Raw genomic sequence first — 13,778 nt, forward strand, 5'->3', positions numbered from 1 at the left:
GGTGTCAGTGAAACCCACTGAAAAGTGTGAGTAAACCCAGAGTAAAGTGTGAGTAAAGTTGAAGAAGAGTTTGAGTAAACCTTGAGTAAAGTGTGAGTCAAACACTCAAAATAGAGGAGTGAGTAAACCCAGAGTAAAGTATGAGTAAAATTGGAGTAAAGTGTAAGGTAAGCCCAAGATCAGTGAGAGAAAACGAGGAGTAAAGTGTTAGTAAATGGGAAGTAAAATGTGAGTAAAACCCAGAGTAAGGTGTGTCCACCCGGAGAAGAGTAAGAGTAAACAAAGTGTGTAAACCCGGTGCAATGTGTGAGTAAATCCCAGAGTTAGTATGAGTCAAAGACACTCAAAAAAGAAGTGTGAGTAAACCTGGAGTAAAGTGCGAGTAAACCCGGAGTAAAGTGCAAGGTAGCCCCAAGTGAAGTGTGAGAAAATACTTAGTACAGTGTTAGTAAACATGGAGTAAACGGTGAGTAAAACCCAAAGTAAGGTTTGAGTACACCTGGAGTAATGTAAGAGCAAATGCAGAGTAAACAGTCTGCAAACCTTGTGCAAAGAGTGAGTGATTCCTTGAAAAATCTGTGAGTTAGCCAGGAGTGAAGTGTGAATAAACCACAAGAAATGTGTGAGACAAACACGGAGTGAAGTGTGAGTAGAACGGCTGGGGTGGGGCAGAATTCTGCGCCACGAGAATGACAACAGTGTGACACCAACCAGCCTCTGCACAGGGATACAAGGAAGCAGTGAGGCCCCATCACCACGAGCATAATAAATCTCCTCACAAACCATGGCCAAGGGAACAAAGACATTATTGCTGTTGGAGCCCTCCATCCTCACCAGCACCCACTGCCTTCTCCTCTGCAGGATTTCCAATGCTGTTCCAGCCCAGCCCCTATTTCCCTGTGATCTGCAGACGCCCACCTCTCCTCCCACCCCGCTCTGGGTGGAGAGATCATTTCACTGCGTTGAGATCATTTCACTGATGTATCTCAAGCCTCTCGGAACTTCCTTTGAAACACAAAGCCATGCTGAGTGGTCCCTCAGCATGGCCCCACATCATCACCCTTCCAGTGACATTTCTTCTTCCACATGCCCAGTCTTGAGCTTTCAAGCTGCACTTTGAGGGAGTTTCCCCTCCCCTCCCCCCTTCCACATTTCTACTACCAAGGTCAACTCCATCATGTTGGAAATCACTTCCTCATGGATATGCCACAAATCAGCTTTCTTGTGGCCGGTCAGCCATTGAGAAGAAGGAACCTCACCATCATCTTCCAAGGCACGTGCCAGCTTCATGGACAGACACGACCAAGTCACGTCCCTCCTGCTATTGAGGTGTGTACACACGCAGAAGAGCCATCACAATCTCTTACACAAACCTCCTTCTTCCTCTATAGCCCTACCAGGTGCTTCGGCAAAGAGGATCCCACAGTCAGCAGGCACTGACAGATGTGATCCTGGAAGCACAGACCCCAGCCAGGCGCCAAGGGATGGCCCGTCAGCTATTGCAGGCTGCAGTCACCGCACAGTTGGATTAACAGCCGAATGCTTCATGCTGGATTATGGGGTGCTGAGAACAGCTGACCCCAGCAACTCCAGAAATGTCTCACAGGAAGAAAGACAGACAAAGTCATTGCATTCCCTTTGCTCTGATAAGATTCACAGAGAGCCTGGTTCCTCTTGTACAGTGTGTCTGGGTTACACTGCATAGGTACAAGCTGGATAGAAATGGATAGGTGTAATGAAGTTTCAGTGAAAAAGTTTGGAATACATAAAACACAGAATAAAACATTCAATAAATAACACTTAAGAAATGAATGCTCAAACCAAAAAAGAACAGCGTGATTATGTTAAAATCTGAATTACAAGTCACGTACTGAAGAAGTTGGGCAGTTCATTGCTTTCAAAACACATTTGACCATTAGTTTCCACAGAGCATCCTTGAGCTCCGTGTTCCTCATGCTGCAGATGAGGGGGTTCAAAACTGGAGGCAACACTGAGTACAGAAGTGACACCAACAGATCCAGAGGTGAGGAAGAAATGGAATGGGGTTTCAGGTAGGCAACCATGGCAGTGCTGAGAAACAGGGAGACCACAGCCAGGTGAGGGAGGCACGAGGAGAAGGCTTTCTGCCGTCCATGCTCAGAGGGCATCCTCAGCACAGCCCTGAAGATCTGCACATAGGAGAACAGAATGAAAGCAAAACAGCCAAAACAAAGAACACTACTAGCCACAAGAAACCTAATTTCCCTAACAAGACCCAGTTTTGAACAGGAGAGCTTGAGGATCTGTGGGATTTCACAGAAGAACTGATCCACAGCATTTCCTTGGCAGAGAGGCAGAGAAAATGTATTGGCAGTGTGCAGCAGGGAATAGAGAACCCCAGTGCCCCAGGCAGCTGCTGCCATGGTGGCACAAGCTCTGCTGTCCATCAAGGTCCCGTAGTGCAGGGGTTTGCAGATGGCAACGTAGCGGTCATAGGACATGATGGTGAGAATGCAATACTCTGCTGAAAACAAAAACAAAAAGAAAAAGACCTGTGCAGCACATCCAGCATAGGAGATGTGCCTGGTGTCCCAGAGGGCATTGGCCATGGCTTTGGGGAGAGTGGTGGAGATGCAGCCCAGGTCGAGGAGGGCGAGGTTGAGGAGGAAGAAGTACATGGGGGTGTGCAGGCGGTGGTGGCAGGCTACGGCTGTGCTGATGAGGCCGTTGCCCAGGAGGGCAGCCAGGTAGATGCCCAGCAAGAGCCAGAAGTGCAGGAGCTGCAGCTGCCGCGTGTCTGCCAACGCCAGCAGGAGGAACTCGCTGATGGAGCTGCTGTTGGGCATCTGCAGTTCCTGGGCATGGAGTCCTGTGCAGAGTGCAGAAGATAATGACGAGTCAAGACCATGCTTATTCTTTCTCCTGCAGAAAGTGCTCATTTAAATCCATAACTTGAGCTTAACTTCATGATCTTCAGCATCCTGTAAGAAGCAGAGGCTTAAGGAGCTCTTCTTTCATTTTCTATTCATATCCCATTGCCTGAATATTATCATCGTAGGAGCTCTTTCTATGCCTCATATCTTTACTCCAACTGCTCTTAGAGCCCCCAACCCCAGCCTCTGTGCAGTTATTATAAAATTATTGTTTGAGAAAGCTGCCTGTTTGCAGGATAAGGGCATTATTCAAGTCTGCAGAAAAAGACATTTATTTCAGCTGGTTCCATCCTCTGGGGAAGGACAGACTGAAAGGGCATTCAGTGTGACTGTACACAAAACAAATGATTGATAAGAATTCGGGAGTCTCAGAGCTGCGTTCAAAGTAGAAAACCCCTTTTAGATTTCAGCCTCCAATCCTTTTTGTATAAAATGAATCTAAAAGTAATATAAAAGCACTATAATATAAAAGGAAAATCCCTGCTTTGTCTCCCCTCTTGCAAAATACCCTCTTTACTACTCTGGGGTGCTATGGAACTGTGATGCCCCTTCCTAGGCAGCAGCTGTGGCAGCAGAAGGCCCCTGCCCTGCCCTGCTGGGGGGCTCCTTCCACCCACACGTCTCCCCGCAGCGCCCTGGGCAGCTCCCCAGGCATGCTGAGTGCTGAGTGCTGTGTGCTGAGTGCTGAGTGCTGAGTGCTGAGTGCTGAGCCTGCACACAGCCCCTGGGGCACAGCAGGGACCTGCTCTGCAGGACAGCCCTGGGCACCAGGCTGCAGCCCCGGCTGCACAGCCTGCAGCCATCCTGGGACATGCAGCCTTCAGGGCTGTGCTCTGATGCTGCAGCACAGAAGCCCTCAGCTGGAGCAGGTCCTGCTCTGCAATAAAGAAGCATGGAGTGCCTCCTGACTAATACATTTGTCTAACAAGACCTAGAGCGATTGGATGGTCTTGTGTACTTTGCCCTGCCAATGTAGACTTACTGTGTTAAGGTCTGCGAGCGTTGATCCTTCCATGAACTCAGCCTTCTCCCTTCTACACAGCGTGTTGCATTTCTCTCCCTTCTCTCCTAATTGTCACCTACAGGCCATGTCTTTGGAGTCCTGCACTGTGCAGAGAAGCTGCTCCTGTACCAGCAGCTGTATGAGCTCCCTGTGTCCCGGAAGCCCGGCCCAGCTCAGCAGCAGAGGCACAAGGGATCCCTTTCTCCATCCCTGTGGGCTCCCTGCAGATGTCCCTAGGGCTCCACAGGATGATACGTGGAAAAATACTGAAGGAGTCCTTGATGTTCCTTTCCTCTGAGTGGGAGAACACCTTCCTTCCCAGCAGTGTCATTGCTCCTGTCAGAGACAAACTGAAGTAGAAAAGGCACCCTCCCTTGTCCCAACACAGACAGGACACCTGGGCAGTGACAGGCAGGGATCACAGGTGCCCAAGCAGAAGAAAATTACTCTGATGAGTTGATTGAGGTACCTCATTCTGGATCTGGAGATGTTCTTCTGGTGGGAAATCTCTCTAAGTGAAGTGAAAGATACCTATGTGGAGTCAATTGAACCTCTTCTCTACTCATTTTTGTGCAAAACATCATCCAGAAATACTGAGCTGAGAAAATGGATTCATGTGCCATAGGGAGAACTAAGTCTCTCTCTCTCTTCAGCCCAAGCTGTACTTCCCAGCTCCCCGGGGGGTAAAATGGTCTCTGTCTCATGTACACCCTTCATTGCCTAGCCATGTTCAGGGTGGCTGAGTATAACACACATGCCCAAATACTGTCCCATATTGCCCCTCCAAGTAAAAGCCAAATATGGCCTGCACTCTGCTGACAGACGGGTGGAGAAAAATGCACTGCCATTGTCAGTTGTGACATATCACTTGGTTACCTTTGACTCCAGTTCATACTGAAGTTCTAGCATGCCTGGCGCAGCAGTGCTTAGCAGTGGTGTGACTTCATTCTGGCCATGACAGTCCTCTCAGCCTCTACTCCCCATTAGACTTTTGGGCCAAATAGCACATTAGTGAGTCTAGAGGACCAAATGGGTGAGTGAATCTTGCTGATTACTCCTTGATTCTGCAGGTGGTGAATCAGATGATGAATGAGAAACAGGGAGTCCCTGTTGATGCAATATTGACGTCAACATGCCATTTCAGTAGCGATCGGCACCTGCTGCCGTTCTGCTCTTAGCAATCCTGCAACAGAAGCGTCCTCTGAGAGACCAGACAAGCTATACAGCTGTTTAATGTCCTCCATCTCCAAGGCAGCTGTACTGAAAGCCCACCAGTACCCTTTTTGGCTCCTTGAAGTGCTCTTTCCCAAGGCAACCTGTAGCAGGGATGCACAGAGCCTCTGGGCCAGTCACAATGGTAATCACAAACATTCTTTTGCCACTCATTTGGTTAGGCTCACTTTGACCTCTAGCAGAGTTAACTCTTGGATTCCCCTGTCACTCCTGAAATACAAATCGGTTTTGTTCCTTTATAACTTGATGGCATTAGAGTACATTGTGCACCAGTGTCAGCTGGAGCCTCCTATTTCTGTGGCCCTGATGTGCCAGGCCATTGAATCCATGCAGTCCAATAAACCCAATTGCCCCTTTCCTCTACCTAGCTGCAGGCAGGGCCCCTCGAGTTCTGATTTGTGTATTCATAACTCATCTTTTGTGTGTAAAATACAGAAGGCTCACTGACAACCACAGAGACAAGATCAGACCATCAGGCTCACTGGAAAGTGGAGCCACTATTTTCCTGGAAGGACCCTTTCTTGTGATTATTTTCCCTTGCACCTCACGTACCCATGCCTGTAGGGCTGAGGTGAGTTTTGCTATCCCACATCCTCATACCCTCTCCATGGTCACGCAGGAAAAAACACAGGATGGTACATGGCTGTTACCTTGAAGCATGGCACTAGTGACACTCTGCACAGTTCCAATAAAATCTTTCCTTCCCCTTCCCCTTCCCCTTCCCCTTCCCCTTCCCCTTCCTTTCCTTTCCTTTCCTTTCCTTTCCTTTCCTTTCCTTTCCTTTCCTTTCCTTTCCTTTCCTTTCCTTTCCTTTCCTTTCCTTTCCTTTCCTTTCCTTTCCTTTCCTTTCCTTTCCTTTCCTTTCCTTTCCTTTCCTTTCCTTTCCTTTCCTTTCCTTTCCTTTCCTTTCCTTTCCTTTCCTTTCCTTTCCTTTCCTTTCCTTTCCTTTCCTTTCCTTTCCTTTTTCTCTTTTTTTTTTTTTTCTTTTTTTGCCAGTCATGAAATCCCAAGCTGTGAGGTGTGGTTGACACGACCATGGATGGGAAGCTGGATGTGAGCCAGCAGTGTGCCCTCACAGCCCAGAAAGCCAGCCGTACTCTGGGTTGCTTCAGAAGAAGCGTGGCCAGCAGGGTAAGAGAGGTGATCCTGCTCCTCTACTGCGCGCTGGTGAGAATTCACCTGGAGTACTGCGTCCAGATGTGGAGTCCTCAGTACAGGGGAGACATGGAGCTGTTGGAGCACGTATAAAGAAGGGCCACAAAACTGATCCACAGAACGGAACACCTCTCTTACGAGGACAGGCAGAGAGGTGGGGCTGTGCAGCCTGGAGAAGAGAAGGCTGCAAGGCAACCTGAGAGCAGCCTGTCAGTATCTAAAGGGGAGCTACAGGAAAGAAGGGGACAGAATCTTTAGCAAAGTCTGTGGCAAGGACAAAGGGAAATGGCTTCAAGCTCAAAGAGGGTAGATTTAAGTTAGATATAATGAAGAAGTATTTTACAGAGAGGGTGGCGAGGCACAGGCACAGATGGGCCACTGATGTGGTTGATGCCCTGTCCCTGGAGATTTTCCAAGTGAGGCTGCACAGGCCCTGGGCAGCCTGATGGAGCTGTGGTGACCTTGTGCACTGCAGGGGAGTTGGGCTGGATGACCTTCAGAGGTCCCTTCCAACTCTAAGGATTCTATGCTTCTATGATTCTAAGACTGGGCCAAGTAGGAAGGGGTTTGTTGGGTATGCCACACTCCCTCCTATTCTCAGGCTAAGGGCATCTCTGAACTCACCAACTGGTTGGTTAAGTTTCTTTCAGAAATACTTGAATCTGGGTGGTGTTTGCAATTGTATAATGCTGCCTACCAATTAACTAATAGATGAAGTAGGGATGGCTGCCTCAACATGAAAGCCATTTGTCTATCTGTGAATACAACCATCCTAGAAGTTCATACCAAGCCAGGAAAAGATCCTATGGGATTCTGCAACAACCTGTACTGCTGAAAACGCCTCAGATTGGAGCAATATCAGTGGTACTATCTATACCCCAAAATCCCTAAGTGTGAGAAGCAAGAAATTGTTTGGTAAAGGTATCCTGAATAAGCACCTGATAGATGTCAATTTTTAATGCTTGCAATCAAATGTGACTGAGTGCATTTTGTTTCCTTTTGTGTCTACAGGAGTCTTGAATGACCCACATGTGGACAGACGGATCTTGATTTCAGGATGACCCAGCAGGTTGAATAATGATATTAATAATCATAATAATGATACTATGTTTTACCATGGTGCAAATACAATCCCCTTTCATTTGTGTCCAGAAGGGCCCAGAATGGCCATGGGCCTGTGAGAGACAGATCGTGTTTTTGCAGTGGAAGTTTCCAACATTTTCTGTGTATAGCATAGGATAAGAAACCTTTTACAAAGAAAACTCCTGAACAGAGTCAAGTTGAGACTGGGGCATTTCGACCTAGGAAGAACTGGTACACACACTAAGGTAAAGAAGAGACAGAACCAGTGAAAATATTGTCCTCCTATCACAATAAAAAGTCCAGAACATACCCAAAGACAATGGATTGGTAGCAGACATTGTGTGGAAGTGTAAACATAGCTATGGAAGTGTAACATAGCTATGGAAGTGTAACATAGCTATGGAAGTGTAACGGAGCTATGGAAGTGTAATGTAGCCATAGTGTTAGAAGATTGTGAGCCTGAGATGTTCAACCAGTGAGTGCCAAGAGAGGCTTTACCTGCGTCAGACCCAGGGTACATAACGGGATGGATTTTGCTGACTAGTTGTGCAACTTCTCCCTGGTCAGTACGGGGTGTGCGCCCATTATTGCAGTAATGAACAAACTGCTCTTCACAGAGATCTTTGCCCGATTAGAAATTGTTGATCTTGAGTGTGTTTCTCACAGTATCTAAGCATAAGATAAGCTTGCTGCTGTTATGAAGATCTGTTTTGAAACTTGCTTGCTTTCTAGCCAATGGATTGTTAGTGGAAATGTCCTGAATACACGTGTTAGACTATAAAAGCCTTGCATGGGAAAATAAAGGGGAATTTTTGCACAAGAACCCTGTGTCGTGTTGCTATCCTGAGACAAGCAGCCCCTTGTCTTATGGTTGTGGCAAGAGCGAGACAAACTCTGACACATTGGTACATATTGCCTGTTCCTGCCTGCTACCTCACTGCCACTGGGTGCCACTGGATGCCACTGCGGAGACAACAGGACTGCTGTCAATTCATGTGAGACCCGAGGGTTACCAGGAGTGTAGAGGTACAATAGGAAAGCATGGAAATGGAAAGAGAGCAGCACTCAAACGACCACATCTTGTCCTTGCCCATCGTCATGGCCCCAGGAAAGCAGCAGCCCTGACTTGAAGGCAATGAGGACCAGAAGTCCACTGAGTAGTGAGGAGCAGCTGCCAAGGAAATTTGGGCTGCTGCTCCATTTGGCACTGGGCCCGTGGACCCTGAATCCCACCTGTGTAGGGGGTTTCTCTTCAAGCTCTAGAGCAGATGGGAAGAAAAGTGAGCTGAGAGAAATAAATTTCTGCTGTCCTCTTCATTGTGTTTATGCATATGTACCTACATACTTCTGAAGGTACGTGAGATGACTGGGTCAAAAAAATACTTTAATATAGTAGCATAATTAGAGTAACTATATTTAAAAGGTAATGCAAGATTTAGGAAATAACACAACATGTAACAAAATATTATTCTAATATTTTCTGAAATAGCTGGAGATTTCCCAAAGTTTCCTCAGGGCATCCCTGAGCTCCTGGTTCCTCACACCATAGATGAAAGGATTCACAGTGGGAGGTATCACCGAGTACAGAAATGACACCACCAGGGCCAGGGATGGGGAAGAAAGGGAGTGCGGCTTCAGGTAGGCAAACAAGAGAGGGCTGACAAACAGGGAGACCACGGCCAGATGAGGGAGGCACGTAGAGAAAGCTTTTTGCCGGCCCTGCTGAGAGGCCATCCTCAGCACAGCCCTGAAGATCTGCACATAAGACAGAACAATGAATAAAAAACAACTGAAGATTAAACAAAGACTAAAATAGATATTCACAATTTCCCTGAGGTAGTCTGATTCTGAGCAAGAGAGCTTGAGGATCTGGGCGACTTCACAGAAGAACTGGTCCACGGTATTGTTTTGGCAAAGTGGTATTGAAAATGTACTGGCAGTGTGCAGCAGAGCATGGAGAGCCCCAGCGCCCCAGGCAGCTGCTGCCATGGTGGCACAAGCTCTGCTGTCCATCAAGGTCCCGTAGTGCAGGGGCTTGCAGATGGCAACGTAGCGGTCATAGGACATGATGGTGAGAATGCAATACTCTGCCGATATCAGAAAGACAAACAGGAATGTCTGGGCAACACATCCAGCATAGGAGATGTGCCTGGTGTCCCAGAGGGCATTGGCCATGGCTTTGGGGAGAGTGGTGGAGATGCAGCCCAGGTCGAGGAGGGCGAGGTTGAGGAGGAAGAAGTACATGGGGGTGTGCAGGCGGTGGTGGCAGGCTACGGCTGTGCTGATGAGGCCGTTGCCCAGGAGGGCAGCCAGGTAGATGCCCAGCAAGAGCCAGAAGTGCAGGAGCTGCAGCTGCCGCGTGTCTGCCAACGCCAGCAGGAGGAACTCGCTGATGGAGCTGCTGTTGGGCATCTGCAGTTCCTGGGCATGGAGTCCTGTGCGGAGTGCAGAAGATAATGACAGAAGTCAAGATAACTTGCAGACACTCTCCTCCTCCTGCTATACTATAGAACTGTTTCTTTCTCTTTGAAAAATGTTCATTTAACTCCATAACTTCAATTTCCTTGCATGAGCTTTAGTGTACCTTAAGAAGTAGAAGCTGAAAGAGCTCTTACTTTCCTCTCATTTCCTAATCATATCTCAGCCTCCTAGATAATTTCCTCTTACAATCAATTTCCATCCCTCATATCTTTATTCTTTCTGCAATCACAGTGCCCATCCCTACCTCTTTTCTGCACTTAAATTTCTGTTAGAGAAAGCTGTCTGTTTTCAGGATAAGAGCATTTTTCATGTCAGCAGAAAACGATAGCAATTTCAGCTGAAAGCACTTTAGGAGAATGTTCATATAAGGGCAAATTGTGAATGGTACAATTCAGGATTCTCAGAGATGTGTTCATATTTCACATCTCCTTTCAGAATTCTGCCTCCAACTCATTCTCCTTCCCTAAGAACAGGTGTTGGAAAATCCCTGCCTTGTCTCTCCTCCTGCAAAGCACCCTTGGAAAAAAAAACACCCAGTGGTGAGTGTAGCTGTTATCCCCCTGCCCCAGGCAGCAGCTGTAGCAGCAGAAGACCTCTGCCCTGCCCTGCCGTGGGACTCCTTCCCCCCACACATCTCCCCGCAGTGCCCTGGGCAGCTCCCCGGGCAGGCTGAGTGCTGAGTGCTGAGTGCTGAGTGCTGAGTGCTGAGTGCTGAGTGCTGAGCCTGGCAGGCGGCAGAGTCAAAGCCTGCAGTGAGACTTACCTTGTCAAAGGCTGTGAGCAGTGCTCCTGCAGTGAGCTCAACACCTGCTCAAACCATACACATCCTATAAGCTCTCTGCCCTTTCTCTCCTCTCCTCCTGTCACCTGCAGGCTGTGCTGTGCAGAAGAGCTGCTCCTGGGCACAGCTGTCTCTCTGCAGCGCTGCCCACTTGTAGGAGCTCCCTGAGTCCCAGGAGCCCAGCCCAGCCCAGCCCAGCAGAGGATGTCATTTTCTCTTCCTCACTGCTCTCCCTGGAGATGCCCTCGGGGCTGCAGGGCTGGCAGCTCCTGATAGACAACAGGGTCATCTCAGCAAAACGTACTTTGAAGTCAGATGAATTAATCACCAGTAGCCAAGCTGATTTCGGAAGCATTGTTTGTCCTAACAGATTGTGTGTGCCGAGCAAAGCTGCCAATGCCCCATCTGGTGTCATGGTTTTATGATTCTTGTTATCAGTATTCCACATCATAACATCATGTAAAGCACCGGGAATGAAAGAGTTAATACTCCAGTTCTGTGGACGGACAACTTTCTGGATACCTGGTTCTCAGAAGAGAAGAAGAACCGCATATCCCAGGGGACTCTGAGTTCAGAGGGGAAGATAAGCCGTGGGAGGAAGACCTGGGATCTCTCACTTGCTCGCTGCCTGGCAGTGTGTGGCTGCGCGCCCCAGCCGTGCGCCTTCAGTTCAAAGTAAGGCTTTTGGTTTCAGACACTTGCTCTCTCATTATATTTGAGTTATTACCCTAAATTCCAATTTTATTTTATAACATTGTGTTATCTTACATTCCAGTATCATGTTTAGTAAAAACAAGTTTCCTTCTTCAATCATTGATGCTGTTTTTTATTATTTTTATTATTATTTTATTTCTTTATTTATTATTATAATTTTTTAATATTTTATTTTATTTTATTTTATTTTATTTTATTTTATTTTATTTTATTTATTTTATTTTTTGGCCAGTGGGACTGCCAAGCCTTCAGCCCTCTGTCACGGACACACATTGATCCAGGTAACTCCGTAACAAGACAACACACTCAGTCATATGCTCTGCTTTTAGGACGGGTGTGTGGAGCCAAACGTTGGACCTGGTGATCACTATGGGTCCTTCCCATTGTGGGTTGTCCTAGGATTCCATGACAAGCTGGATACAAGCACGGTGGGTTGGAATGACTGTGGTGTCACTGTGGGTAGGAGTTCAGTAACACAGTCACGATGTTCTCTCAAAAGTGTGGAGAGCAGTGCTGTCAGAATTACTGAGTTATGGCAATGATCATTATTACAGTGATGTCAGAGTCACTGTGCTGTAAAGGGGAGACAAGCTCAGTGATTTCAGCTCCACTGTGTCGTCACAGCTGATATGAGCACAGTGGTGTTGCAGTCAGACAGGAGCTCTGCATGTGGGTGAGCATCAAACACGGCATCCCCAGAACCAAATGCTACCAGTGAGGAAATGGTGCCTCCACCTTGGGCCTGGGAGTTCAAAGTTCTGTTGTGATTGACTGCTTGTTCAGACTGAGCCCCTCTCACATCCCACATCCTGGCATGAGACACACTGCCCACATGGGACTTGGGCCTCACGGCATCCTTGCACCCCATGCAGAGTCTGGCAGCTGCTGTGCCCTGGTCTTCCATTTGACATCAGACAAACCTCCATCCCACTGCCCCAGGAAGGGCCCTGAGCCAGCATGAGGGAGGGACACGATCTCCCTGCCAAGGCTCTGGGGATCAGGCCTTGGCCTTTCTGCTTCAGAAGACAAAGGAGGCTTTGCTCAGCATCACAGCCACCATCCCAGTGCCTTGGTCTGCCTGCAATCATGGCTTCCAATTATCTGCTCTAACAAGTCCCTGGGGAAGCTTGCTTGTCCATGGCCCTCAGTGGGGCCCATTAATACTCCAAGAAACTTCACTGTTCCTTCTGACTTTGTCTTCTTGAGCACTTTGTGCAATCTTCTGTGTGCACTGGAGGTTGATGGACACTGCAGCAAATGCCCCCTGGGGCCCATTACAACCTGAAGAGCCCTCCTGTGCCTTGTGCCTTCCTGTCATCTTCTTCAGGTGTTCAGAACTTGTACAGCAAACTGTACTGGCGTCTGGATACATCTAAAAGAGGAAGAGAACTACAGGCATTAATGAAGTCTATTTATTTATTTATTTATAGTTGAGTTTAAACAAGAAGTTGCAGCAGCACTTGGCAATTGATATTGACACAGGATGTTCCCTAATGAGATTTCTTCTGTCACTGTATGGACAAATGTCCTCCTCTGCTACCCCTCTCCATTTCTATTCACATTGGCTCCGTGGGACTTCCATCACTTTTCCTCCCATCACACTTCTCCTCTGCAGTCCCCAACTCAGTGTTAAAACTCCTTTGCACCAAATCCAACTGGCTTTTTCAAAGAATAAGCTGCACATGGATAATGAAAGATTTCTCTCTTTTTTTTTTTTTTTCCAACAAACAGTTGTAAACATGATGCAATTGAATGAACAATGGCATGCCTTGTCCAAGCCACATCTAATGAGGTTTGTCTTTCACAGAGAATAGTTGTACAAAAAATGAGTTAGGCAGAGAGAGGAAGGGATAGATATAATCACAGTTAAGGAGCAGATCAAAGAGTCCATCGGAGTTTGGACAGATGGAGCAAGTTCCAGAAATCTTCCTAAAGGTGACAGATCAGCCAGATAGTTTGAAGGTATCAGAGTGAACAAAGAGCAAGGGATGGGAAATCTGGAGAGCAATGTCCAGATGGCCTGCTGAAAACATGCCCTGAACCATGGTCATTGATTTACAAGAGCTGGAGACACCTGGAGAATGAGGGACATCAAATACGCAGCAGGGTAGAGCAGTGGTGGATGCTGGGCATTGGTCACAGGGCATTGGCACTGGCACCACTGTCTGTGTCCCTGTACGTGAAGGCATCTGTGTCCTGCAAACACAGTTCTGGAATACACTGAATTTAAGAAAAAATAAAAACATAGAAGACCAAAGATCTTCTCAAAGACTTGTGTTTCCAACGTCAAAAGAGAGAGTACTCCTGAGGATACTACAAGTGAGAATTTTGTTAACTTATTTTCACTGATTTCTATCTTAGTCTTCAATCCTTTTTTTCCAGTTTTACTAACATTAATGAATCTTTCAGGCTTACA

At 47.4% G+C, this 13,778-nt stretch overlaps 1 protein-coding gene across 1 annotated transcript; it reads right to left on the minus strand.

The window, feature by feature from the left end:
* Positions 1 to 8,856: 8,856 nt before the first annotated feature.
* On the minus strand, positions 8,857 to 9,798 carry LOC149914468 (olfactory receptor 14J1-like). The gene has a single exon (XM_090126365.1). It carries the CDS (start codon positions 9,796 to 9,798, stop codon positions 8,857 to 8,859), a length of 942 nt encoding a protein of 313 aa, XP_089982491.1.
* Between the last annotated feature and the right edge of the window lie 3,980 nt (positions 9,799 to 13,778).

This window comes from Phasianus colchicus, chromosome 29, assembly GCF_987193195.1.
Source record: "Phasianus colchicus chromosome 29, bPhaCol1.hap1.1, whole genome shotgun sequence".
Taxonomy (NCBI): Eukaryota; Metazoa; Chordata; class Aves; order Galliformes; family Phasianidae; genus Phasianus; species Phasianus colchicus.

Bases quoted from the DNA above. Each gene is read 5' to 3' on its own strand.
- LOC149914468 (XM_090126365.1), bottom strand. From the start codon at position 9,798: ATGCCCAACAGCAGCTCCATCAGCGAGTTCCTCCTGCTGGCGTTGGCA.